This window comes from Rhipicephalus microplus, chromosome X (genome assembly GCF_043290135.1).
Source record: "Rhipicephalus microplus isolate Deutch F79 chromosome X, USDA_Rmic, whole genome shotgun sequence".
Lineage (NCBI taxonomy): Eukaryota > Metazoa > Arthropoda > Arachnida > Ixodida > Ixodidae > Rhipicephalus > Rhipicephalus microplus.
The window spans coordinates 403,746,008-403,771,957 of record NC_134710.1 but is presented as its reverse complement, the minus strand read 5'-3'; the positions used below and the strand labels follow the sequence as shown (position 1 = coordinate 403,771,957).

Here is a 25,950-nt window from a genome sequence, read left to right as displayed (position 1 = left end):
TTGGCAATCACTATTAGGGCGAAAACCTAGTCAAGCTGAATACACAGATTTTGTCTATGCACCTTTCATCTATACTGGAACTGTTGTTAATAAAAATGAACTTCGGTTAGAAAATTTATTGTAGTAACCAAAAGCCGAGCATCTCTCTATTACGTAAATTGATTTACATTGTTCTGTTGCGCTCTGGACGATCGGGAACCCTCTCAGCAGAACTCGATTAGCTGCTATAGTTGATTTTAACCATTGATAGTGGCCTTACACTGAAGCGCACAACATGACAAGTAGCGAGAGAGAATACAAAAACTAATCACTCTGTGTCTTCTCTATGTGTCTGTAGTCTTTTGTCTTGCTGCATGTAATGATTCCCACCAAATTAGCACAAAAACGTGTCCCGACAAAGGCAGTCACCTTGGCCGCAAGCAATTAGCTGACTGCATGTCTAGATTTTCTTCAAAACATCGGGATGACTGATCACTGGTCGCATATCCAAACCCGTGAAAAGTAATATATCAGGTATGATATTGGTATTTCGGCACCGGGAACTCATGCGATAACAGGGAATGAAGGGTGAAAATATTGGTACATGCATGTTGACATTTTGTGGTACGATGCGCGTGTGTGCCTGACGAAGAGGACGAAGAGTGGTCTCCGCTTGGTGTCTGGTCAACTGGTCAAGCCGCTGCTGCTGGTTTGAAATATATTTCATACACGGCCTCATCGATACGCATCTCTTCTCTTCCGTAACAATATGAACCCTAAATTTTGTAGTTCATGAGGGAGCATGGCACAGCGCTTTTGGGTCAAAAGGGGAGTGAACGAAAAGAGCACGAAAGCCACCTTCTCAAGAAATGAGTACCCTCCACCACGCATAATCCCAGGCTGGGCAACCTTTAAAAAAAGTGCTCGGTGACACTGCGAATCGAACCCAGTATTTCCTAGTTTGTAATTGAACGCTGTAAACACTCGTCCACTGCTGCAGCGGTTGACATGAGAGCTTGCCACTGAAGCGTTTACCCTATTGCTAATATATTGCCAATGCTTCAAATGACGCAAAATGCACAATGTCCAGTGAAACTTGGTAAGAAATAGAAAACAATTAGAATGCGTTCGCCCAAGGTTACTAGAAGGTAGAAATCACAAAATGTGGCTGTATAGCTGTGCGCTACTTATCTTGTACATCACTGTCAGGATGTTGGGATAGCCGGCTCTAAATTACGCTACCTTCCCATATTTTACCAAATATAAATAACAATATATCGGCGTATGACAACGCTAATAACGATTCTGAATTCACAATTCTAAATTCTGAATTATGAATTATGAACTATTCTGAATCCAAACGCTTACTCTACTTTTTTATGCTCTTCACGCATTCGACGCTGCTTTGCCGAAACTTTCCCTGACGTCTGCGGGGCCAGAAAATAGTCATAAATAACTGTCACTTCGATTTCAGGCTTTCGCTGAGACAAAACGAAAGTCTGTTTCTCTCTCTTTTTGTACTTTTCACGCAAGTGGTAACGTCTCTTGACTTCAAGACTCGCATACACGTCCCTTGCTTTGTTGGCTCACTCACACACCGCTGGACGAAATAACTGCACCGTGTTTCGTGAAAAGCATTAGCACTGAAACACCTCCTGTCGAGTCTCCCTCGTTTTACGTAGACACATATCTAAGCGTAAGCGTGTCCACGTTCTCGCATTCCGGCCTTATAAAAATGCTGTGGTGCATGGAACCTGCGATATTGAACTCACAATTTAATGTGATTACTGCTGTTCTCAGTTTCTGCAGAATTTGTTCTCAGGCACAAAAACCTATCCTGTCCCTTACGGAAACGCCATACATGGCCCATATATAAGTTATATCTGGCCATATATAAGCTTATATGGCAGCATATGTGGCCACATATAAGCATATATGGCAGTATATGTGGCCAGATATAAGCGTATATGGATGTATATCTGGCGGAGTCGGTTCATGTATGGGGTTATATACGGCCATATATGACGCGGTTGGCCCATATAAGGAGTCAAATCCGTCCAAATAAGGCATGGCCACACCATATATAACATAACAAGTGGGTCCTTATATGTGGAAGTGCTCTCTTATTTGGGATGAACCACGTATATATTTAGCACCGTGATCACACTTTTATGCGAATTGTAATATATAACAATTTGTACACAAAGCTGACCTGCTTATTTTTCATAACAATAGGAGTATTAAATATATATGTTGTTTCTGCCATGCAAAAAAACCGAAATTTCAGGTCAGCTTTGTGTACGTGATAGTTGCAACTCAGTTTAATGCATATATGCATGCATTCGTGTAATTTAACTCGTACATTTTTCATGGCATTTAGGCTTGAAACAATAAGTTGCAATTAATACGACGTAAATAATGTATACAAGAGCAGACATGTTTTACGAGGAAGGAATCGTGTCAAGTCACAAAACGTATTGAAGCTTCCGAACCTCGCTATTATTATAGAGCAATCCTATATAGTATTATGTAAAGACAAAATGCATGCAAGTTATATTGTTCACATTAATGCAATGTTTAAAGTGGCAGCAAGAAATAGTAATTTCAATGCACTTTTAGCTTCCACATCGGTGGACAAAATTTCTGATTATTTGAAAGTTTTGATGGCTATATGCTCCCTTCATGTAACAAGATTTCTATTAATCCTGTTGACCCCTCATCTGCGATTGCTTTCAGCAGCCATTTACTAAAATTGCATGCGCAGTGCAATGTTTAAGAAGTATTTTCAAAAACAAAAAGAACTTAGGTGAATGCAACTTGCAGGCACTATTATGATTACATTCAAGATGGAAGTTGTACTAATTTATTGCAAAAATACATCTTGCGTTTCCTTTGGCTACGTAAAATGTTCCTGGCTGTGCACATAGTAAATTTATCAAAAATTTTATGATTGCACAAGTGAACAATTAATTTATTGTAATGTTTGCAAGCGTCAAATAAATCTCACGTCATAGACATGTACGTTAAGAAAGGTGCAACTGACTCACACGTGATACATATTTAATGGACCATGTAATGAAATGCTGAAGCTTTATAGCAACATTTAACGTAGGCTGCCGAATTCACAAAACTTCTATTTTGTGTCGGTGTGTCATTACTTGGTCGAGGTCACTAAAGCGCACGTGCCATTATCAGGATTAGCCTAAAGATTGCCTTGTGAATACAATTAGTATGACACATTTTTTTTGCGGGCTGGCGTGATACCTAAGCCAAACTCTACATTATGTAAACAGCCCCTTGCTTTGCAGGCGCGTAACGATTCAAACTGGTTGCGAACATATCCTTTCAACACCAACACGGTAGTGCACTTACTTATAAGATATGTATGCGGTACATACTCACCAAACTGCGCAAGTGCACATTCGCGTATAGAGATTCATGGGCACCAGGACACTGGCATTTCATTCAATGTGGCTAGATATCTTCGGCCATGTCAGAATGATATGAGTGTATTATTATTATTATTATTATTATTATTATTATTAATGTTGTTGTTGTTGTTGTATTTCGCAAAACGTCCAACAGCAAATCCATATGCTGTCATACTGTGTCGTTATGTAAGTTTTATGAGATCAGTTATCTTGGTGTTCTTTTTGATAGCATGCTGAATTTTTTACTTGCATTAAATGTGCTGCCATGCGAGGCCTTCATTCTCTTCCTGTTGGCTCAACATCTCGCGAGAATCCGGTTCTCCTACAGCTTTCTACAAATGGTACATTGTGATATGTTGTGCTCAACTTCAGTACATATGCACATCTGATTTGGAATGGCCTTGCTAAATCCAGCAGTAGCGCCACTGAGTGAGTCCAGAAAAATTTCATAAGCATTTACCCCCATCGTTTCACTAGAATCCTTTCAACACTGCTGGAATATTATATTTGCCATCAGTTAATGGCCGGCAAAATCGCGCTGAGCTGTTATGTATTTACAAGCTAGTTCAGGGTGAGATATTCTGCCCTTCTCGGTTGTAATAATTTTCAAACTTTGCGTAAGTTATCGAGAGAGAATCGACCGTTGCATGTACCTACCAGCTTCTTTCAACACTCTATCCTTTACAGAATACCGAGTCTCTCTAACGTCAACTTTCTTGATTCGTTATGTTTTTTATAATCTACAGTCATTTTGTTTTGTCAGTGAGGGCTGCCCTGTCCTAACGTAGACTTGCATATGCACAGATTCTTTCTTTTTCCGTCTTTCAGGAAGCCTTCGGCACGGTTGTGTGTATTCCACATTATTTTTCAGTCCCATTCCATGAACATCTACTCTTTTGTTTGTTGTTCCCATTGTGCATTGATTTTTTTCGACAGCTCGTTTTTGCTCTTTTCATTGATTTGCTTTTCTGTGGACAGTCTGTAATGTATTGTTTATTTTTGTTTTATTTTCGCGCGCGCCAGCGTGAAAAACCCTGTGGTTGTTCTTGGATACGTTAAAAATGATTGATTGATTATTGGTTGATTGAATAATATTATTATCATTATAAGTCCTTGCGAAATAAGATGAAAATTTGGCTTGAACGCGTCTTCGTAGCCAGCGTACACGAAGCAGTGATTTCAGCTCCACGGAATGCCTGTTTCAAAGGTCCTCCACGTGCAGCTTTTTCGGCTCGCGGGAGTAAGTTGAAATCCATTGTTCGAAAAAACTCGCCTGACTGCATTGGTTGCAAGGGGTGCGCACAGTAAAAAAATACAAAAAAGGGCGCCCATCGGATGGGTGGACAATTCGGAGAACGTAGTTCGAAGAAGCGCAAGTAGGCGCCCTGCAGCCCTGCCGTGCCTTACACCAGTCTGTCGACACAGCAGGAAAGAGAGTGCCGCGGCCCATTTCAAGTAACGACGAAGAAAATAGTTTGCACAAACATTCAGTCGTATCGTAATAACATTGCGTCAATTATTGTTAAAAAATGAAACGTCGTTCGCCAATAAGCTCAGGAAAATTTAGTTCTAGTGAAAAGTGCGTAAACCATTGATCTCAAAGAGTAATGTAATGTTCATTGTGATGAGCATGGCATGCACTGTATCCATCCGTGCCATTGTTGCTTCTTTGCTCGCCGGAGTCATGGGTGCCGTGCTGATCGAGTTTGTTAATTTTCATTCCTTTTGCTTTTATTTCTTGTTCAACTACTGCTCCAATTTACACAAGATAATCACGCAGCTCTCAGGAATCTACTTCGCTGTACGTGGCGAAATTGTGGACGAACGTGGAAGTGTTTTTGTGTGCGTGTGCGTCTGTACGCTGCTGGATTGGCGATCAACTTTTCGTGCGAGAAAAAAATGGATACCCATGCTTGCGGGCAAGCGTTTCTTTAAAACTTCTTCCTAAAGCAGTACGAATGGACGTGGTGGCTTTAAGGTGTGACTAGGTTATCAGGATTAACAGGCTCCTTGAAAGACAAGTCTCGGTTAAATGTTAAGGTAAGTTCATCATTTTCATTACCTTCGCACGTTGTTCATAAATATTATGATAACTCGAAAACATACCACATTGCATGCTTGCTGAGTAAATAACTTTATGCTAATCGTGGTTACGTCATTAGGCTGTTTTGTTTAGGCGATACGACAACACTTTCTTTTTTTTTCACTTGATCCAGACAGTGCTCTATTTAATCAAAAAATCTACACCAGGAAATTGTTGGTTTCGTGCCATTGTACTTTTCATAAATATATTGGTGTAGATATACTTGTGTTGTATTTTTCTCATTTTAACGCTTGAGGAAAAACCAAGGATAAATTCCAACTTGCGCAATCACAAATAAAAAATAGTTGCATATCTCCAACTCCAAGGGTGTCATGAGGTTTACGAGCCCACGTTTGAATTTGTCTTGCGTTTGAATTTATCTTTCTTTGTCTACGTTCCACTTGTTTTCATATTTACGTGTGTTTTGATAAGGACACGCAGTTAAAATTTTGTTGCTAGTTTGATTCTTCAAAACAGGGTGCTATGTCACGGATCCAAATGGAAAAACTCAAGAATAGCCCGTAATTTCGTTTCCGCCGTCTACAATCAGGGTGATATAAGTGTAAATTTGACTGGAATGCGTACATCACAGGCGACATTATCGTTACTGATGTCGCAACATCGCGTGGTTATCTTGAGGAACTGCGCATACCCGCATACATAGTTACACAAAATAATGCGATGTCACGTTTTAATCTGTGAGCACTGTAGATAGTTTTACGCAAGCCGACAAATAAACTGGTATGATGCATTAGGGCTTGCTACTATGTGAAAAAATTGGGGGACCGTTAAGCTCCGTTTTTCACAGTTGAACGTGATAGCAGTATCGATCCTGTTTCTTGTGCGTAATTCAATCACTTAGTGTGTACTCTTTATTGCATGATGCTACTTGAACAAATTTTATTGTGGAATAGTACTGTGTAATTGAGAAGGTTGAAAGTGTCTCAATGAAGGTTTCGCACATGGCTGCATTTTGTGTAAAAAAGGGGTAACATAGTTTAAAGAACAAGAAATATTATGTAATTACCGAGTTGCGCGAAAAAATTGAAATACAAAAGGAAGACACCTAGACGCAGCACACACTGACAACTGAAACATTGTTGGAGAAAACAGACATACGTATATATGCGGTTACGAGAACACGTGCGGTGAAAGAAAAGGATTAGATGAGCAGACAGATTGTATAAATGATGCGCTTCCAGGAAAGCTACCTCAGTAGCAAGCAACATAAGTGAGAGTTACGTGACACATGAATCCCCAGCTTTGTTTATTAAATACGCCTCTCCGATTTCCCGCGCTGTACCGTGTCACTGAATCTAGCTTTAACTACCGTATTCCAAACAAGGGCGCGCAGCCACACTCTCTACAATATGATGATTGGTTAGAGAATGGTTGTTAATTCTTTTAGAGAAGCTTTGTGATCTACAATTATATAAATAAATTCTAAATAATACTTCCCACACGACAGCGCAGTGCCGTCCACCACACGATGTCCACACTGTGAAAAAAAATGATCAGATGTCTGCTCATCTAGTCATTTTTTTCCACCTCACGTGTTTTCGTAACCGCATACATATGTCTGTTTTCTCCAATGAAGTTTCAGTTGTTAGTGTGCGCTGTGTCCAGGTGTCTTCCTTTCGCACTTCAAATTTTTTCGCGCAACTAAGTTAAGATGAAGTACCAACTCGCCCAGCAGAACGTGCTTCTCAATATAATGTGTGTAAAATGTTTTAGAACTTTATGCACCCACTACGCAGTCGTGAGGGAATACGTGCGGTAACCAGTGTGCCTTTTGTAATGGTTGGCTGTCTTGAGACCGCAAAGTCACGTTGGTAATAACGTGTTGTGATGCTTGATGACAATGCACGTTTGTATCATGCAATATAGCTGCGATAATAAATATTGTGTTGTGAAACCTGTATGCAGGATACATGTATTTGTTAAGCATGACAGTTATTTTCCTTGCATTTACAACAAGAGGAAGTTATTCATGCTTTATTTCCAAGCAGATGCATAGCTGTGTGGTAGAGCACTTGCATGCCATGCAAATTGCCTGCATGATTTCGATCATCACTCAAACCCGAAAATTTACAATATTTGTTTTATTTGCATTCTCTCAATTTTTGATCATTGACAAGACGATTTTTCACGGAGAGCCACCGATGCCTACGCCGGAATTTCTGCAGAATGAGCTCTTTACCACTGTTACGTTAATGATGCATTATTGGCAAAATGAAAAGCGTATTACATTTACAAAGTACATTTTTAGTGTCCCGTTGGCAAGAAATATTGTTAAATGCCTCTGTTCCCACGCGCACAGAGACCTATAGACACCAGTTTTAGCAGTCGTTCTATAGGTCATTAGTCACAATACTTGTACATAACAAGCTTGCATACCAATCACTTTCGACCGAACTCCTTAAAAGTTGATTTTCAACTCATTTAAGTTATTCAATGCACACGCAGTTCATACGGTCAATAGCAAGTGAATATTTCATTTTGACTGACTATGGACGCTCCATTGACACGCGAGAAAAGTTTTAAACATAACACACTGTGAAAAATATCTTTACGAAACTCAAATTGGGTTCTTTTATGCTATTTATTTTTGTCAAGTCGGAATCGATAAAGCGGAATATTTACTTGCACGGTACTATTTCTCAGACCGTGTTGACCATAGGTTCAAGATAAGAATAATCGCATGCAAGACTGACGTGTTTCAAAATGATTTTTACAAAAAAAATTACAAGATGGAACCAGCTGCCTTCTAGCATTGCCTCTACACTCCCAAATATTTCTTTTATTTCATGTTAGAATTGTTCCGATTTATATATGAATTTCTCTTGCAGATTGTGATTCAGGTGACTTTGATTATTTGTTTGGCTGACTATGTATTTTTTTGTATTGTACTTTTCGTAAATGCTCCCCCAATGTAATGCCAATTGGTGCTGTGGGTAATGAAATAAATAGATAAATATAAAAATGTCGATAAGTAAGCAATAAATTTAAGCACAAAGAATGTATCTCTTCAGGAAAAGTGGACTAACAGTGACATGTGCCCACCACAAACTTTAAATATGATGCCAAGTTACATTCTAGCAAATAGTTGTTGAGAATATGTGCATGCGTTGGACAAGCCGCGGGCCTTTCCAAGCCGCGGCCTTTCGTGGTGATCCCTGTAACGACCAAGCACGCCATGTTCAAATCAGCCACGAGTAATTTATGAGCTTCCTCCACCATTTATCGAAAGAGAAAGCAATTTTAGCTCACTTTGTGAATTTATTGTGTATTGCAGGCCGCGTGTTCTAGGAAGCCTCTACTACCAATCGGCAGCGTTTTGGGGCCATGCTCAAAGTGTTTTGCATTACCATCTTACGTATCCATCTCGTGATATATATATATATATATATATATATATATATATATATATATATATATATATATATATATATATATAAGAAAGAGAGAGAAGAAGAAAGAACTTCACTACGCGAGCTGGAGGACGTTGCTTAAGCAGTAAATCGAATAGTAGCTACAAGCCACATTGCGGCCCCTATTGCGATATTGTGAGACCGGTAAACTTGCAACCATGTCGTTAAACACTATAGATTGCTGAGCTAGATGGCTCACTACTTGACTTGGCACCTCGTCCATGTCGTCTCGTGTCGTCATCCACTTAGCGCAGTAGTATTTTTTTCTCTATGTATGCTGACACAAAGTAATGCCGAGATGCGTGGTCCTTACAATTGCAATTTCTATTGGTGTGTTGCGGTTACACAGTCGTCAGTTTTCGTCCAGTGCATCCAAAATTGTGAGAAGAAACATCTACAAATAACTACTTGACATTTCGCCACGCTTTTACAAATCAGTGAGGAACATCGGAAAGAGTGAATCATCAACAACGATGGTCCGTCGCAATTATTTCTGCAGGGCGGGCTTCGAGGCGTAGTGTGGACAGACTGTGTGCAGGCCATCCTAATCCTGATGGCACCTGTGACAGTCATTGGAAAAATCATCTACGACTCGAGACGTATGGATGTCTTGCTAAGGCCACTGAGTGACATAAACATGAAGGAGTACGCTTTCAGGTAAGCCACCATGCCCGCACAATGCTGTTTTATTTATCTATTTATTTATTTACTTATTTACTTATTTATTTATTTATCGTGCAGTTTGAAACAGAAAGTGTTGAAGGCGTGAAACGAAGGTAAATGGTAATAAAAAGCACGACAATGGACTCATGTAAGAAAATAAGTGACGCGATATTATCATGCATACAGGTAAAACAATAAAACTAAAGATCCGACCAAAGATACCAAGGAATAAATAGTGAACCGTAGTCTTAAAATGTGAAATACTAGATCAAACCGAAGAAAAACAAGAAGAGAATATTCATTTTTAGGAGCAAATTCGGTCGGATTAGTAATCAAATTTTTTAAGATAGCACAACAAAAAGAAAGGAATGAAACATACATTTAATCATTTGTACTACAGAATTATTAAAAGCAGTTTTCAAGCAAAGAAAACAAATGTTGCGTTACGATATAAATGGCTAGGTTACTCCAATCAACAATAGTTCTAGAGAAATCCGAATATGTAAAGTAGTTATTTATTGGAAATAAAAGAGTTATCATAAAAAATGTCTTTGCTTAGCAGCATAACCCTCGTTATAAGCGATAACGTGAAAGGTGTCTATGTTCTAATGCACCGTTCGGTAGAAACATTTACTGACATAAGGTGTCCGCATAACCGACAAGTGGTTGTGTAAAAGTCATAAATTAGGTCGGGGTATGATGCTAATTTTACATAAAAATTCCCGATAATACTGTAGTTCTTTGTTCATCTTGAAGTGTTCAATGCATAAAACAATGACTTGTGTGCCCAAACAAACAGGGCAAAAAGTTTTACCTCTTTTGTGTTCTCTGATGCAGATATATATTTGGTTTGTATTCATGCATCGAAGGTTTCTAAATGAATAAAGTGCCCTTGTTTATGAGGGTTGGGGTGACTTTTGTAGACGCTCGTACGTTTGTATATTTAAATGACGATCACCAAGAGATGTAGCCTCTGGGACCAACATTGTCAGCACCACCTCGGTGCCATATCACCGAGACCGAGTGAATAAAGAAAGTGCGCACAAAACAGTCAAAATAAAAAAATAGGTAACAACATTCCGACCATTATACACAGCTAGCCCTCCGCAAAGTGTGTTTTCTATGAAGTGCCGCACAATAGGAAATGGGACACTTGCTCACACTCGACCCCCAAAACTGCAAATATAAGAAGTAAAACTTTTGGTCTTCCCCGGAGCGGAAATGTTCCAGCTGCATTACCAACGTGTGCACATGAACTGATTTTTCACCCGTGCGGGAATACTTCCTTGTTTCCATACACTAAACCGGATAACGGTTATCAAGGGAAGACAGCGCTATCATAGCTGCTGCAAGCTATAAAAATAGCAGTGAAATATGCCAGCCACTGCCTCATGCCTTAAATAATGAAACGAGATTTTTGTACAGGTCAAACATGTGTTCGGTTTTAACATACCAGGAGAAAAAGCAAAACCAAGTTATACTCTGTTCAGTTGCAAAAGAGCGCGCTCGTACAGACTTTGTTTTAAGCATGAAATGCTTTCAGCGGCCTCGAAGTGGTTTCGAGCAAAAGGTTAGCGTCGTTATAGAAGCAGTACGACGAGACAGCCGGGCATCATGCGAGTACAAAAAGACGTGAACCTCCGAGCACTCAGCGAACAGTCTTAAAATATTTGATCTCTGGCCGCTAGCCTTTGGTACAAAACCACATCGCATCAGATAGTTACGGCGAAAACAAACTACAGAAAGATTTCTTCATAGTTCTTCTCGCGGCTTTTTCACACCATCACTAAAGCTGTAAGCAGGTTGACCTAGTCCCCGAAAAGGTTACCTAAACGGTGGCAGCGAAGGAAGTTGGGTGTAAAACGGAGAAGTTATACTTACAAATTCAAGTCACTTTAGGTATCTTCGTTATCAGATTTCCAAGTATCTTCCTAATCTTGTGGATTGTGCGTTGTTATTGTTGACCTAGGTCTTGCTACTTTGTGTACTCTTTTCTATAGTCTAATTGATTTTTGTTCAACTTCAGTCATTTTTATTCACACATTTCATAAATGCATATAGTATTTATGTTGTAACCTCTTTTTCCTATTTGTTTTGAAGAAAAGGACGTCCCGTTGTTGTCTTCTACGTTGCGACCTCATTCTGCATTTTATCACTATGTAACCTTTGTACTAAATGCACTAAAATTTATTCTGATTCTCAAATAGCAGTGTTCCAAAGGTTGGTACAGGGCACCATACATTTCTTCTTTTGAACCTCAGCACCACGTGTCTGCTCTTATTAACGCCATCGGCTGCACGCAGTTGGAGCTAATCGCAGAGGCAGTAGTTTTGACGTGATGATTGCCTAAAATTTTGATTGCCATCTCTTTCGAGAGATGGCGCCCCGCTGCTTACGGCGCTATGCGGCGCACCAGGCATGCATGGTACTTAATATTGTGGCTATAGTATAGGGTAAAACCAATCTACTTTGCTAGTAGCCAAGTCATGCCAATCATATTCTTCATTATGGGAGGTCCAGATACTTGTTTTATTGAGGGGCTGAAATAATGGCTGCAGCGAGAAAAACAACGAAGTGTACTAGCAAGGTATTCTGCGATAGCATAGAATGTTGCAGCAGGGCTTACTTAACGTTTTGTTTATAGAGTGTCCCAAGGTGCATAAGATTCTGAATCCTCCCCATATTTATTATTATTCACGGTTGTTCCATCGACTCACGCATAATTTGCGTGGGACGTGTATCGCAAGGATTTTCTAAAATAATTCATAGTTACACTTTCAACGTCAGTATCCTACTAGACTTTCATTTCACCAAAGTTTGTATCAACAACTTTAGGTAGTTCGGTATAGAAGTCCTCTGCGGCTTTCAGTATACATAACCGAGAGTAAGCCACGGATTGGCATAAATATGAAAATAAAGTACTCAAGGTTTGGGCACACGCTGACGAAGGGACGCTTCTTCTTGACTCCTTGTCATCTCCTTAATTGCCTTCGTAGCTTCCACCACGCTCGCTGGTACGAAAGGGGAGAGAAAGCGGTGCGGCAAATCCCTGCAACTGCGCTCGTACTTGACGGATTATAAAAATTTCTGCGGCGGTCGATTCATGACGCTACAAGCTCTTTTAATGACGGCATTTTACGATTGCTCGTGAGAGTGTTTAATGGCACCTCTAAACACCAAATAGCCATGCAGGGAGCAATTCTAAAGTTAAGCATGAAAATCAAAATGTCTGTGCACAGATCACATCGCAAAGTGACCACGTAATGCGTGACTAGCTGAATAGTATGTGCTCGTGGTTTCCGAAAGTACAGTTAACGAAATGTGACGTATATTGCATGTACCGCAGGATGAACCTCGACTTCACGAATGATGAAAACTTTTGGTCTTGCTTTCTTGGCCTACTCGTCCACAATCTACTTCGCACTGGCATAGATCAGAGCGTCGTCCAGAGATACATGGCATCCAGGAGCCTCAAGGAGGCGCAAAGGTATGCAGCATATTACCCTAGAATGCAGAAATCCATTGCTATACCGGCTGAATGATCGACTTTGACTTAAAAATGATTTGTTGATGGAATAGCTCAGCGCAACACTACTAAGTGCTAAAGTTATGCGCGAAGCTGAGGCACTCCATGTTGTTCTTTGTGTGTACGGTATCAGAACAGAGCACAGGACAAATGGATAGAGTCTTATTACTACACTTTTTCTTCAAAGCACTCAATAAGACGGGAATCAATGTATTATTATTATTATTATTATTATTATTATTATTATTATTATTATTATTATTATTATGTCACCGTACTCTTTGAGCGCTTGTGTGCCTGAGCTGTGATAGTATATGTGCTGGAAAAGTGCAGTGAATGAGTTAAAAGATGACCCGTAAAACGCGTAAAAGCACCTGCCAAAACGGAGCGCGACGCTGTCATATTGTCTCGCACATGCGCGTCTGCATGTCCCATAAAGTCAGCGTCATTGCAATAATTGTTACACGCAGTGTAGCATTTCGGATGTTTGACCAACGCAGAGGCGCTGGTTAGGTCTTGTCTATGTTGGAAGGGCGAGATGACGTGCTCTCTCACTCTCGCTAGTGGCGTCTGCTCTCTAGTTCGGACCTGTCCGAACGCGTGAAACGCTATACTGCACGTAACTACAGGAAAGCTGTCTTGTCATTTTTGACGCGTCCACTGTCGCCGGGGCGCTCGCTCTTGAGCTGTCAGAAAGCATCGTATTGCTTGCTACGATATTTGTGGTTCAAGACATAGCTCTTCACGCCTCCGAGGTGCCGGTCGTTCAGTGTAATCAGTCGGGAAATTCCGTACACTACTTTGATGCCAGTGTTATCGAATGGGCAATGATCATGGTTTCGTAACTATTTCGTAAATGGATAGAAAATGTTTTGCACTTTGCTGAACGAAGCGCTGAAGCGTAAATGACTAGTTGTTGTGACCTAAACAAGGTAAGTAGCGAGGAATGTATCTCCAGCGTAGCAAACAGCATATGTAGAGTGAATCCTTAACAAAATGCACTTCCTTGGGCGAATAAATTCGCTGCTGACTGTGAGGTTGCCATCGCTGGCGGCCTCACAATCAACAGCCAATGTGCACTTTCGTACTTAAGTTTTCGTTTGGTACCTGTTAGCTTAAAAGATATTAGGAACTTCAAAATTGTTTTCCGGGTAGGTAATCATGCTGCAGCGGGTGTAATCTCTAGCTGTATAACTGGATCAAAACTGAGTATAACCTGATTAAAACGTGGAGACCCTTCTAGGTAATGCATGTTAGCATTCCTCCTTCATTAGAGCTTATGCGCGCTTATAAACTCGCCACACTTTTTGCCCATCTAACAATATGCAGCTTCGCTGTAAAACACCCATACATCGCTGTGATCTGCATCTACCATCTTTGTATTTTTGTGAGTAGGTTTTCTTTCGTCAAAGATGCATTAAAGTGGTCATGTCACAGATCTTTTGAATTTGTGCACTTACGAACAGCTCTGTTTATCCGCCTTCTAGCCACATCATTACCCTTCTTGGTTTTATATGTGGGGTTTAACGTCCCAAAACCACCATATGATTATGAGAGACGCCATAGTGGAGGGCTCCGAAAATTTTCGCCACCTGGGGTTCTTTAACGTGCTCCCAAATTTGAGCACACGGGCCTGCAACATTTCCGCCTCCATCAGAAATGCAACCGCCACAGCCGGCATTCGATCCCGCGACCTGCGGGTCAGCAGCCGAGTACCTTAGTCACTAGACTACCACGGCGGGGCTACCCTTCTTGGTTTAACTCTTTTAAAGCCATTTACCTGTCGCAACAGCGCCTTTCACTTTAGCATGCCTAACGTATGTCAATGTTCGAGCTCTACATCATGACGCATATGCATGTCCCCATGTAAGACGCCTTAGTCAGAAAAAACAACGGGGCGGGGAGACGAAGCCCTTTGTGCGAGATGTAAAGGCAAGATGCGTGTGTGGCCCGGTGGTAAAACGAGATCCCAAAGGTGGGGCGCGCTACTATAGCGTTACATGTAGTTACTATGCATAAGCACCGTTAGAACATCAATTTCCCTTGAAATTGTGCCTTCTTTCCACTAAATTGGCTAAGTTAATATCTAACACTCTAACAACGTTTTGCAGGACGATGTGCATAGGAGTCTTCCTCAACATTATCTACATGACTGTCATTGGAGCGATGGCGATGGCCTTGATATACTGGTACCGAGACTGTGATCCCGTATTGACTGGCGAAATCAAGAAGTACGATGAGGTATAATATTTCTGGTTGTCAATGCCTCTTACGGCTGCATACGTATCGACAAGCCAACGTTTTCGCAAGTGAGTTTTTGTCTCTAAGACATTGAATATCTCAAGTCCCCTTATCGAAACATCGGTTCCAGCACACAACTGCTGCTCAGCAATTTTAAGTGCGAAGCATTTCTTAGTAGACTGCAGGCACTTTAGTATCTATCTATCTATCTATCTATCTATCTATCTATCTATCTATCTATCTATCTATCTATCTATCTATCTATCTATCTATCTATCTATCTATGTGCCTCCATCTCGGTGCTTTTGAGATTGCCCTTTATAATTTAGTGTAAACCGAGACTGGTACAGAGGGGTAAGAAAGTTTGACGAATAGGACTTTCTGGAGACGACACGAACACCTTCAAAATACTGTCACGTACGTCATTAAACGCTTTTCCTCCAGTCAATTGTGGCGCATCCCCATTTACCACGGCCGATAGTGTACTGGTATGCGCTACATTTGATTGACTGTTTATACCTACCTCGTACGGTGAGGACATATATCAGTAACTTAAATGTGAAAGCGTAAGAGAATGTGATGTCCACAGCGTACACCGATGAATGCAAACAAAAAAATCAAGGTATCAGCAGAAATTGAACCCAAGTACTCAGCTTAGCAATCAGGTATTCTACCAAATAGTCAAGCCAGGTTTTCAATTTGCTTTGAAAAGAGACACTGCACAGGCGTGAGTTCGGTGCAACTTCAATTGCGATTGAAGGGCTGGATATGTAACTTTATAGCAAAGCAATAAACATGTGTGTAAACCTAGGATACAGGCGTCATGCTGTGTAAACGTCAGTTGTGGTTTCAATGTTGATTACACATTTATAGCAGTCTAACACTACACTTTTAGCAGTCTAACACTACATAGCAGTCAAACAATACACTTTTATGCCTATGATTCAGCAAGCTATTTTCAAATCTTACTCGACCACGGGGCAATGAGATCACAAAAGTTACGGGAGATATTCAAGTAGTCAAGCCGTAAAGTGCACTTCGCTTTGATAATACTGACACTAAGATGAATGCTCACATTATGTAAGACCATAAATTACCAAGTAGTGACCAGCAGGTGCCGGTGCAGTGCACGTATGAGGTAAACCCACAGTATGCACATAACCGCTGTCCTTAAAGTTGATACACTCCGTAACACTTCCCTCAAGCAAAAAATAAATAAATAAATCAGCCTATGTCTCAGTATTACGCTTCGTGGAACCAACATCACGGACTAAGAACTACATTTTAGCCTATCACTGCTGGTGCTGGTAGTGTCCACGTTAAATATCGCATAGTTACGCAACTATAAACAACCACTTACGTTTTCACCTATTTTGATATGTGCATGCGTACAAAATATCTGCATATGTTTGCGGGGTGTAGTAGATCCGACCACCTCGTTAGCTGTGCTCATTTTAAAACTGCCACATAGCAAACTTCTTTAGGATTGCCTCGCATATCATTGATTTCTAAAGTAAATAAGATCTGTCAATTTTTTCGTCGTTTTGAACTTCACTTAGCATCCCTTCGTATGGGCAGGGACAGCCACAAACTGATACACTGAGCTGTGTCTTTCGAATTGCGCCACCAGTACAAGCTACACACCACTATTTTAGTTTGTTCTTGCAATAATATTCGTGTCCTGTCATGTATGCATACTGCGTGCTTTATTTTTTACATTCTATGACAGGCAATGGTATTTATTTTTTGGGACATATCACTAATACCTTTTCATTCATGTGATGCACGCTTGTCATTCATGCTATCTCATTTATACAACGCATTTCATGTCATGGCATGCATGCCACTCCGGTAATGCTATTTTCACATTTTTTTAGAACCAAATAGATACTATTGCGGACTCAAGCACAGCATCATCAACTACAGCTGGCGAGTTTTGCACCATATCTATGTCAAACATCATCAGAAACAGATGCAGTCAAAACTTAGCCATCCAAGTAATCTTGTTATGTGAATAATGTCAGAGCCTTTACTGACTATAAATTATACGAATACACTGCAATACGGGTAACATTTTTTGGCCTTGAGGCAATTTTTCTTGGACGCTTTTTCTACGCGAGCAAGGAATGGCTTTACCACGCAAGAGTTTATCACATTGCGGCAGCTCTTCGAGCAAGTCTGGTACCTTTTGGGCGCCATACGGTAAAAGACGCATACATATAACTTGCAAAAAAAAGACGCGATTTAGTTCGGTACATCGAATAATTCAATTTTTTTTTAGAATTCATCATACTCCTTGAGCCAGCTTCGGTGTGTAAGTTGTCTTCACGGCACAACGTTGGGTCACTGTAATTCAGATGTCTTTTTTTTTTTTTATGCGGAGCACTTCTCAGTCGCACGATGTCGCGCTTCGGCGCCGGTGGTGCCGTCTACACCCCCACTGCGCATGCTCGCGTCTCGCGCCTCGTGTCGCATGTTCGCCTTTCCTGTCGGCACAGGAAGACACCCGCAAAACTGTCGCTGCAGGAGCCATACCACCGGGCGTTCGGCAAGCCGACCATGCGCAGTGTGGTTGCGGAGCTCTCCACATTCTCCTCTCCTTCGAACGCGGGCGGTGTGTATATAAGCGGCGGAGCGCACGTTCGGAATTAAGTCAAGGGCGTCTTTACTTGGCTTTCGCTTGACTTGACGCTTTGCCTGACTCGAGTCGCACGACGTTGCTGATGAAAGCAACAGTACCTTCAACCAGTAGTGGGGAGCAACCAAACATTAGCGTCCCACCACTCGTTGAAGGCAACGCTCTCCTTCATTCAAAAATTATAAGACGCAACAACAATTGAACATTCCCAAATTACGCAAAATTCACGCGATGTACTTCCCCTTTTAAGACGCAATCGCTCGAGTCGCCCCCTCCCCCCCCGTTAGAAGATGCGAGTGGATTTTTTTTAGTTTTCATTTTTTCTGCAGTTAAATAGAGTATCAATAAAACAGCGCCTCCATACATTGATTCGCAGCTGTGTCTACTCGCCAGGCTTCGGAAGCCTCTAGCACATCTCGACACGCGTGCGGCAAAGCCTCCTTCCGCGAGAAAAAGCCAGTGTTTTTTTTTTTTTTTTTTGAGAAAACGCCATATTCTTCGGGCCTTTCACGCTGCTCGATAAGCAGTGTATGAGGTTGTCCGGTTATTTTTAAAGATAATAGTCTTTCTTGGGATACTTCAACGCAAAAATTTTGTTCTGTCCGTGTGTCTGTCACACGATTAAAAGCATAAGCAATTGCATATGCCGGCCAAAGCATAAGCAATTGCTGAACGCCCAGCCATCTTTAACTGGTGGCTGCGTTCATACTTGTGAACATTATCAATCAAAACGCAAATAGTACGCGTATCTTATGCGCAAAATGAATACGTAAGTATTAGGTGGTGTGTTCCTTCGCTGGAAACAACATAGATACGAACTTCTAGAGACCCCAGTGTTTTTCTTTCGGCGCTAAAAATGGAACTTTATGCAGGAAAAAGCGCTCTGCCGGCGATACGGTACGGCCACCTGTCAGTGGCCCTTGGGTTTTGCACAAGCTCAAGTTTTCCGACAGCACTGGCAGATGGCCTCTATATCTCACGCAGTGCCTCCTCTGTTTTATCAATGCCGGCCAGATTTGGCCGATTCAACACGGAGGAGGTGCTGTCCGAGGCAAGACAAATGATAAATGGCCGCTTCGACAGCAGATGACCATCGTCTTTCAACGACATTTGCAGTGAAGCACGCAGAGAGGCAGCCAATTTCCGTAGCCTTACATTTTGTCCTGAATTGATATTGATACGTGGGGTTTAGCGTCCCAAAACCACCATATGATTATGAGAGACGCCATAGTGGAGGGTTCCGAAAACTTCGACCACCTGGGGTTCTTTAAGGTGCACCCAAATCTGAGCACACGGGCCTACAACATTTCCACCTCCATCGGAAATTGCAGCCGCCACAGCCAGGATTTCATCCCGCGACCTGCGGGTCAGCAACCGAGTACCTTAGCCACTAGACCACCGTGGCGGGGCGTCCTGAATTGACGGCATTGTCACGTTGAGATATAGTTTAATTTAAAGAATACATCGATTGAATCGTATTCAATATATCTGAGTTTTGATGTATATAATAACTCCTTTAGATATGCGCTTCTGCATCATCAAAATGGCGGCGACTCTGTTACATATTGCGTGACATGGTGGAGGGCTACAGAAAAGCGGATTCTGCCCCGCCGTGGTGGTCTAGTGGCTAAGGTACTCGGCTGCTGACCCGCAGGTCGCGGGTTCAAATCCCGGCTGCGGTGGCTGCATTTCCGATGGAGGCGGAAATGTCGTAGGCCCGTGGGCTCAGATTTGGGTGCACGTTAACGAACCCCAGGTGGTCAAAATTTCCGGAGTCCTCCACTACGGCGTCTCTCATAATCATATGGTGGTTTTGGGACGTTAAACCCCACAAATCAAGAAAAGCGGATTCTAAGATATGTCTTATTTTCAGATTTTGCCCTACTATGTCAAGGAACACCTCTTCAGTTTCCCGTGTTTTTCTGGACTTTTCCTGACGGGTGTCGTCAGTGCGGCCACAAGGTATTACACAAGAACTTCACGGAACAATAAAAGACCGCTCTTTTGTGTTTCTTCTTTCAATAGCTGTCAGTCAATGGGTGGTATATAAAACACACTAATTTTATTGTCCTTGCAGTACAGTATCATCCATTATCAATTCTCAAGCAGCTGTGTGCTACATGGACGTGGTCTCTATGTTCGTCAAACTCGAAAATCATACGGCCAGCCACTTCACGAAGGGACTGGGTGCGTTTACGGTTGTGGACTTTTATTTTTTTTTTGTCATTGATCACTTTTCCCGCTTACTTCTAGATGTAGTGTGGTTAATGAAGAGAATCTAAAATTTTCAGCGTTCCGTGATTTTTCCTGACTTAAGTAAGTAGCAAGTCACTTTGAGACAGGGCAGACACAGCATAAATATAATTAAGGTATATGGAGGACACGATTGGCGCCATCAGTGGGGCATTCTGAAAAAACAAGTCGGAGGACGTAGTTGTGATGCAGTACAATTAATCACAAGTATCCAAGCTAAGCATGACAAAAGGGAAATTTTATTCTATTACAAGACGGAACGAAGTAGAACCTTTGAATTGTAGTCAAATTCAAGCAAGAAGGAACCCGATGTTACCCTTGAGAACGACGCAGGTTTGGTTTTCGTTGGTCTGTGCGCTGGTGAATCTTTTGCAAGGCTGCGATGCAGTGTCTAGAGTCGGGCCGTGTGGGCATGTTGAATGCTACACCGTTAGGCCGTTGTCGGAGTCGTGGGTTTCGAATTGCGTTAACAGTACCACTAAAACGCGATTTTATTTCGAATGACGCATTTGGTTGAAACAAGCACTGCAAAGTGTCTGGACATGGGTTGTCTAATAAGTGGACATGGGTTGTCTTTTAGACAACCCATGTCCACTTAATTTTTTTTTCTTTTAGTGTGCCTTCGAAGAAGGTGGTGGGCATCATTTAACAGTCTCCACTTGAACGACGCTCCTCTGCGTTAGCTTGACTGAATGTATTATCAGACATTTTCGGCACCTTGTAGCTGCCGTTGGGAACTCAAGCTATTATTTCGAGGCCCATGATTGGTTCTTCGGGCTTCTCTCGTTTCCTGCACATGCCCTATATTCTTTCTGGTTTCGTTGTTAGGTTTTTGGCTTCTCAGTGTTGTGAGATGAGGCATGCCTTACAGAAGTCTTCTGAGAATTTACTGCGACCACCTGTTGCCCTTTAACTTGCACCTAAATCACAGTATACAAGTGTTCTATTTGAAAACAATGAAAACCACAAGTCCGAGCTTAGCTAAGCGAAACCTAAGCCTGCTAAGCTGCCACAGCAGGTTAACTCCCCCCCCCCCTTCCCCATAAAAAACGAGGTGGACGGCTTCTCCCTATCCTTTCTTCCTCGTTCGTTATGCGTCTTATTCACTCAGTGTAGCCTGTAACTAATAAGCCCGCCAACGAATTTCAATAAATATGCATACATTTGATTACTACACGAGCCCATTGTTTGCCGCTAACTTTGCATTTAACGCTGTATTTATCAACAGTAGTATCAACAAGCGATGTCTGTGGAGGTAACTTTTTATAAGACCAATCTTCTTTGACACTGTCCGTGTTTCGGACTTTATAGGTGCTGTTCTAACTAAGACAAATCGCCTCGTGGAAACGTTACCTCCAAAGTTATCGTTTGTTCGAATGTTTTCCTGTTCATACATATTCTTTGTTTTTATTATCATTTCACGGCATTCACCAATTATCTCTAACGCTAGCATAAAAATTTCGGGTTTGACGTCGGTCCGAAGCTCATGAAATCCGCACTAAACTAACAACTTGTCTCGCATTGAAGGCATGGCTTGCCAGGGTGTGCTGTAATCTACGTATAACTAAAGCCCTGTCTTCTTGCTGCAGCGTTTCTCTTCGGAATCATCATGACTATCTATTCAATGATAGTGCCCTACCTTGGATCAGCAGTTCACGTGAGTACGGGGATCTTACGACTGAGACACTAGGGAGGAGCAGTAGAAATGTTTAGGTGTCCTTTATATTTTTTTCGCCACCAGGTGGTCGTCGTTATGCACAACGGAGCTTCCGGTCCATTTGTCGGGATGTTTCTCTTGGCCTTCTTATTCCCATGGGCGAACAGCAAGGTAATCTGAAAGTTATTTCTAACATTAATTTTTATGTGTCCTGGTCAAGCTTCTAAGCCTATACTCGCGAAAACGTCAGCTAATTTCCATGCGGAGCATTTAATTAGGACGCCGGCTGACCAATGAGAAAACTTATGAAAACAAATGGTTGGACAATCAGCTCCTTGTTTTTAGTTGTTTGCGTTGCTTTGCTCTATCTTGATTTACAATCTCTCCAACAGGGTGTGGTTGCAGGCACACTCCTCACAACGGCCCTGCAGTTCTGGCAAATGTTTGGAAAGATCTATTATGGTATCCGAGCACCCATGATGCCAGTCAGCACGGACTACTGCCCCACTAACTCAACTATGGCAGTAGACGCGATGCATACATCATCCTATTCCGCTGCTCACAGGTAGGACTTCTCTCCCCTTACATTGAAAAAAAAAGAAGCACGTTAATAAAGGTTTACTTATAACGCTGAAGGTCTAAACGGAAGTCAACCTTTGAAAAAATTATCAATTCAAATACGCATGAGTATATCTTCCACTATTTTATTTTCGCTGACGAACACAACCATTTGTTAAGCAAAAATTGCACGTTACGTTTCTCAAACCTTAACATAGAAACTGCACAAGTCGCAGAGTATTATCATCACTTCATGTGACTTCAAAATATAACATGAGGACAAGCGCGTCTGAAGCACAAAGAGCAAATAGCTTTTCCTGACAGATAAAGACATTTATATTACGCTTGTTCGTTTTTCTTTTTTCACATTGTGCACCTGTGTTAGGGCTGTTTAAGGGCTGTTTTAAAGCTATGTAAAACGACACTTCAAGAATTTTTCGGCAAGAAACGTTCAAGTAATCGCAATTTATTATAGAAATTGCCTTAAATACGCCCATCACACGAATGGTGATAACTGCCGATCATCTGACTTAAAATGAAAATCACTCAGTAACAATGTAGCTGTACATTCAGGCTGCGCAACAAACTAGAATATTTGTGAAGTCATCAATACTAAATATATTACGGGTGAAAAAACCCAAAATTGCGTAATTTCAGGTGGTGGCCTTCCAGTCAAAACCTTGTGCCATAAAAATGTATTGGTGGTTTACAATTATCTTAGTTGATTGCATAGCTTAATGTCCATAAAATGCATTGGAAGTGTCAGTGAAAAATATTGGGTCATACAAAAGTGATGACTTTTCGCGCAGGAAAAAAACACTAACACGAAGTTTAGAGAAAAACAGGAAAGAAGTTTTCCACGTATTTTATACAGATCATCGGAAGGTTGTGCGACGCTAAAAGCCACTAGCCTCATAGCCAAGACCTCTTAAGCTGCCACAAATTCTTTGTTTGGTGGTTTAGCAGGTCCTAGTTTTTTCGTTTTTTTTTTGAAGCTCGATTTTCATCAGTCGTTGACTGGCGTGTTGTGAAGGAGTTAGGTGCCTGCCGAAGCAGGTGACTGTGCTGTAGCAGCCAGTATCGACGTCAATCTATCATAAAATATCGAGCATGTCACTCTTTCCATTGCAGAACATGCATGTCCAACCCTACAGTGCAAAAAAAAACAGTGTGTGTGCCTAAATGGACAAATCTATGGATAGGCTACCAAAGCATCCCATTTAAGCTTTAATTCGCGTTTGAGGTTCTCATGCAGGCACATTTTTTAAAGTTTACCGTCTAACAGAGGTCTGCATGAGCAGCCTTCTCTTTACTCAGGATGTCTTACGCATGCCTTAATGCCTTAAAACCGCTTCCTTGTCTTGCGAAACGCCTAGAACGCGTCGGTGTTGAGATCTACGACCGTCTCCTTAGGGCACCGGATGACAATCGGTGGATCACATTTGCTGTCGATAATTTTCTGTCGTTATGCATCAAAACTGCTGCTATGCCCAGCGCTGTCACGTGAGATATGTAGTCTTTTACGTCCTATAGTATACATCGCTTTATTCTTCAGCTGGTCGCACCTCAAGCACTACATTGACGGAAGAAGTGCTTTCATTTCTGCAATAGTTAAATCTCTGTATTGAATTTTCCACAATATTCATCGAAGAATGAACGGGTAGTCATACATGAAATGAACGAACGGTAACGTACAAAGAGCCTTTTAATTTCAAAAGCTTCCGTCAGGCGCTGGGAATTCAGCAGACAAACTATTTCTTTTTTCCTCTTTTATATCTTTATACTTTCCCACCTGCGCATGGGCCACACGGAGGCTTCAATGCTTAACCTTCTCAATTTGTTATTATTAATAATATAATGATGTACAATATCAGGAAATCTCATAACAAATTCAAAAGTGCTGGTTCTTCCTTGCCTATGAGTTAGTGGAATACAAATACAGGGCTCGAAACAACATATAGAATAACGTCATTTAAGTAACACCCGGTCATAAAAAAAAACTTTTTGTACATATCACAAGCAGGATTGTATCACACCTTCCCTTCTCTCATATCTACCTTTCTGTAGCTTTTCGCGCGTGCACACACATAATAGGGGGACGTTTTTGAAGATAAGGCAGAAATTCACGAGAAGCGTGACGAAGGGGAAAATTCTTCGAACGAGGGATGTCGCTGGAGCCGACGTTTCGACACGCGTGGGCTCCATGGAGCGACACCCCGTGTTCTAAGAATTTTTCGTCTTTTGAACAAGCTATGTAGCCTTCTCTCGGTCCTTGCTTTCTTCGTGTCTTTCTTTTCTGTCATAGGGAGAGAGGTGTAAAGGAGTACACATAAGCGCTTCCAAGGAAAGCAATTGCTGCCTCGATAAAGACAAGTATATGCTTGTCGAAACCGTGCCTCCATTGACACCACATGTTTAAAGATTTTTTTTCCACTAAATTCGAGAAAGACTGATGCCAATTTTTATTTCGACCTCTACTCATGCTTTACCCTCTTCGATGGTGATTAGGCTTTTGCGAGGTCGCGGCCGCAGTGTGCCGGCATGCGCGAAATGGTATCCTAAACTGCGCCTCTTTTGCTTTGCTACAGCGATGCAGATGTGTTCCCGTTGTATCGTTTCTCGTCGAACTGGGGAGTCTTGGCTTCTGCGGGACTCACAATACTCGTCGGTATGATCGTCAGCCTCCTCACAGGTACGTAAATTTTTTTTTCCACATCCCGGATGTACCCGGTGAACACTCATATGTGTGTACTCGTAACGCTTGCTCTGTTGCTCCTGCTATATCGTTCTTATTTTGCTTCACCCTCACCCGAATTCGCATATTCCGGTTAACCTCTCGCCCTTACATGTCTCCTCTATACCTAACAGTGTAAGAAAAATTTGCGAAAGCGGCCCTTGCATGGTGGTTCAGTGGCTAAGGTACTCGGCTACTGACCCGCAGGTCGTGGGATCAAATCTCGGCTGTGGCGGCTGCATTTCCGATGGAGGCGGAAATGTTGTAGGCCCATGTACTCAAATTTTGGTGCACGTTAAAGAACCCCAGGTGGTCGAAATTTCCGGAGCCCTCCACTATGGCGTCTTTCGTAATCATGTGGTAGTTTTGGGACGTTAAACCCTACAAATCATTCAATCAATCAATCAAATTTGCGATGACTATATAGTTGCCTCCTCACAAACAAATATTCACGTGGGAATCACAAGTTCCAAACACTTCCGTGGTGACTTTTACGTTATATGTCGCCCGTAATCTCACTTCTAGTAAGCTATTAAGCACAAGGCAGCCAGGAAAGAAAACTTTTACTGCAGAGAAATTGGTTACCACTGGCATGCTTGGTGGGTCATTAGCAATACAATTAGTAGCCTGGGAGCTATTTATCATTGCCGCTCTATAGCCATAACTACAGGATTGTGAACCCGCGGGATTGAGGGACAGATGACGCAAAGGAGCGGGCAGCGCTCGAGCTTCACTGTTAGCTCCGGAAACCGGACA

General features: G+C 41.7%; 2 protein-coding genes across 4 annotated transcripts in view; one reads left to right on the top strand and one right to left on the bottom strand.

Moving 5' to 3' along the window:
- LOC119161865 (zinc finger CCHC domain-containing protein 24) overlaps nt 1-25,950 on the bottom strand; it is a 251,549-nt gene that overhangs the window by 83,113 nt on the left and 142,486 nt on the right. The window lies entirely within an intron of this gene.
- The window catches only part of LOC119160952 (sodium-coupled monocarboxylate transporter 2-like), a 171,372-nt gene that overhangs the window by 134,495 nt on the left and 10,927 nt on the right, over nt 1-25,950 (top strand). For both annotated transcript variants that reach the window (XM_075880192.1, XM_037413233.2), the window contains 9 exons: nt 9,424-9,581; nt 12,934-13,074; nt 15,225-15,354; nt 19,866-19,954; nt 20,070-20,179; nt 21,835-21,902; nt 21,987-22,073; nt 22,295-22,467; nt 25,049-25,152. In XM_075880192.1, the coding sequence (XP_075736307.1) occupies nt 9,424-9,581; nt 12,934-13,074; nt 15,225-15,354; nt 19,866-19,954; nt 20,070-20,179; nt 21,835-21,902; nt 21,987-22,073; nt 22,295-22,467; nt 25,049-25,152 (1,060 nt within the window). The remainder of the gene's footprint in view (nt 1-9,423; nt 9,582-12,933; nt 13,075-15,224; nt 15,355-19,865; nt 19,955-20,069; nt 20,180-21,834; nt 21,903-21,986; nt 22,074-22,294; nt 22,468-25,048; nt 25,153-25,950) is intronic.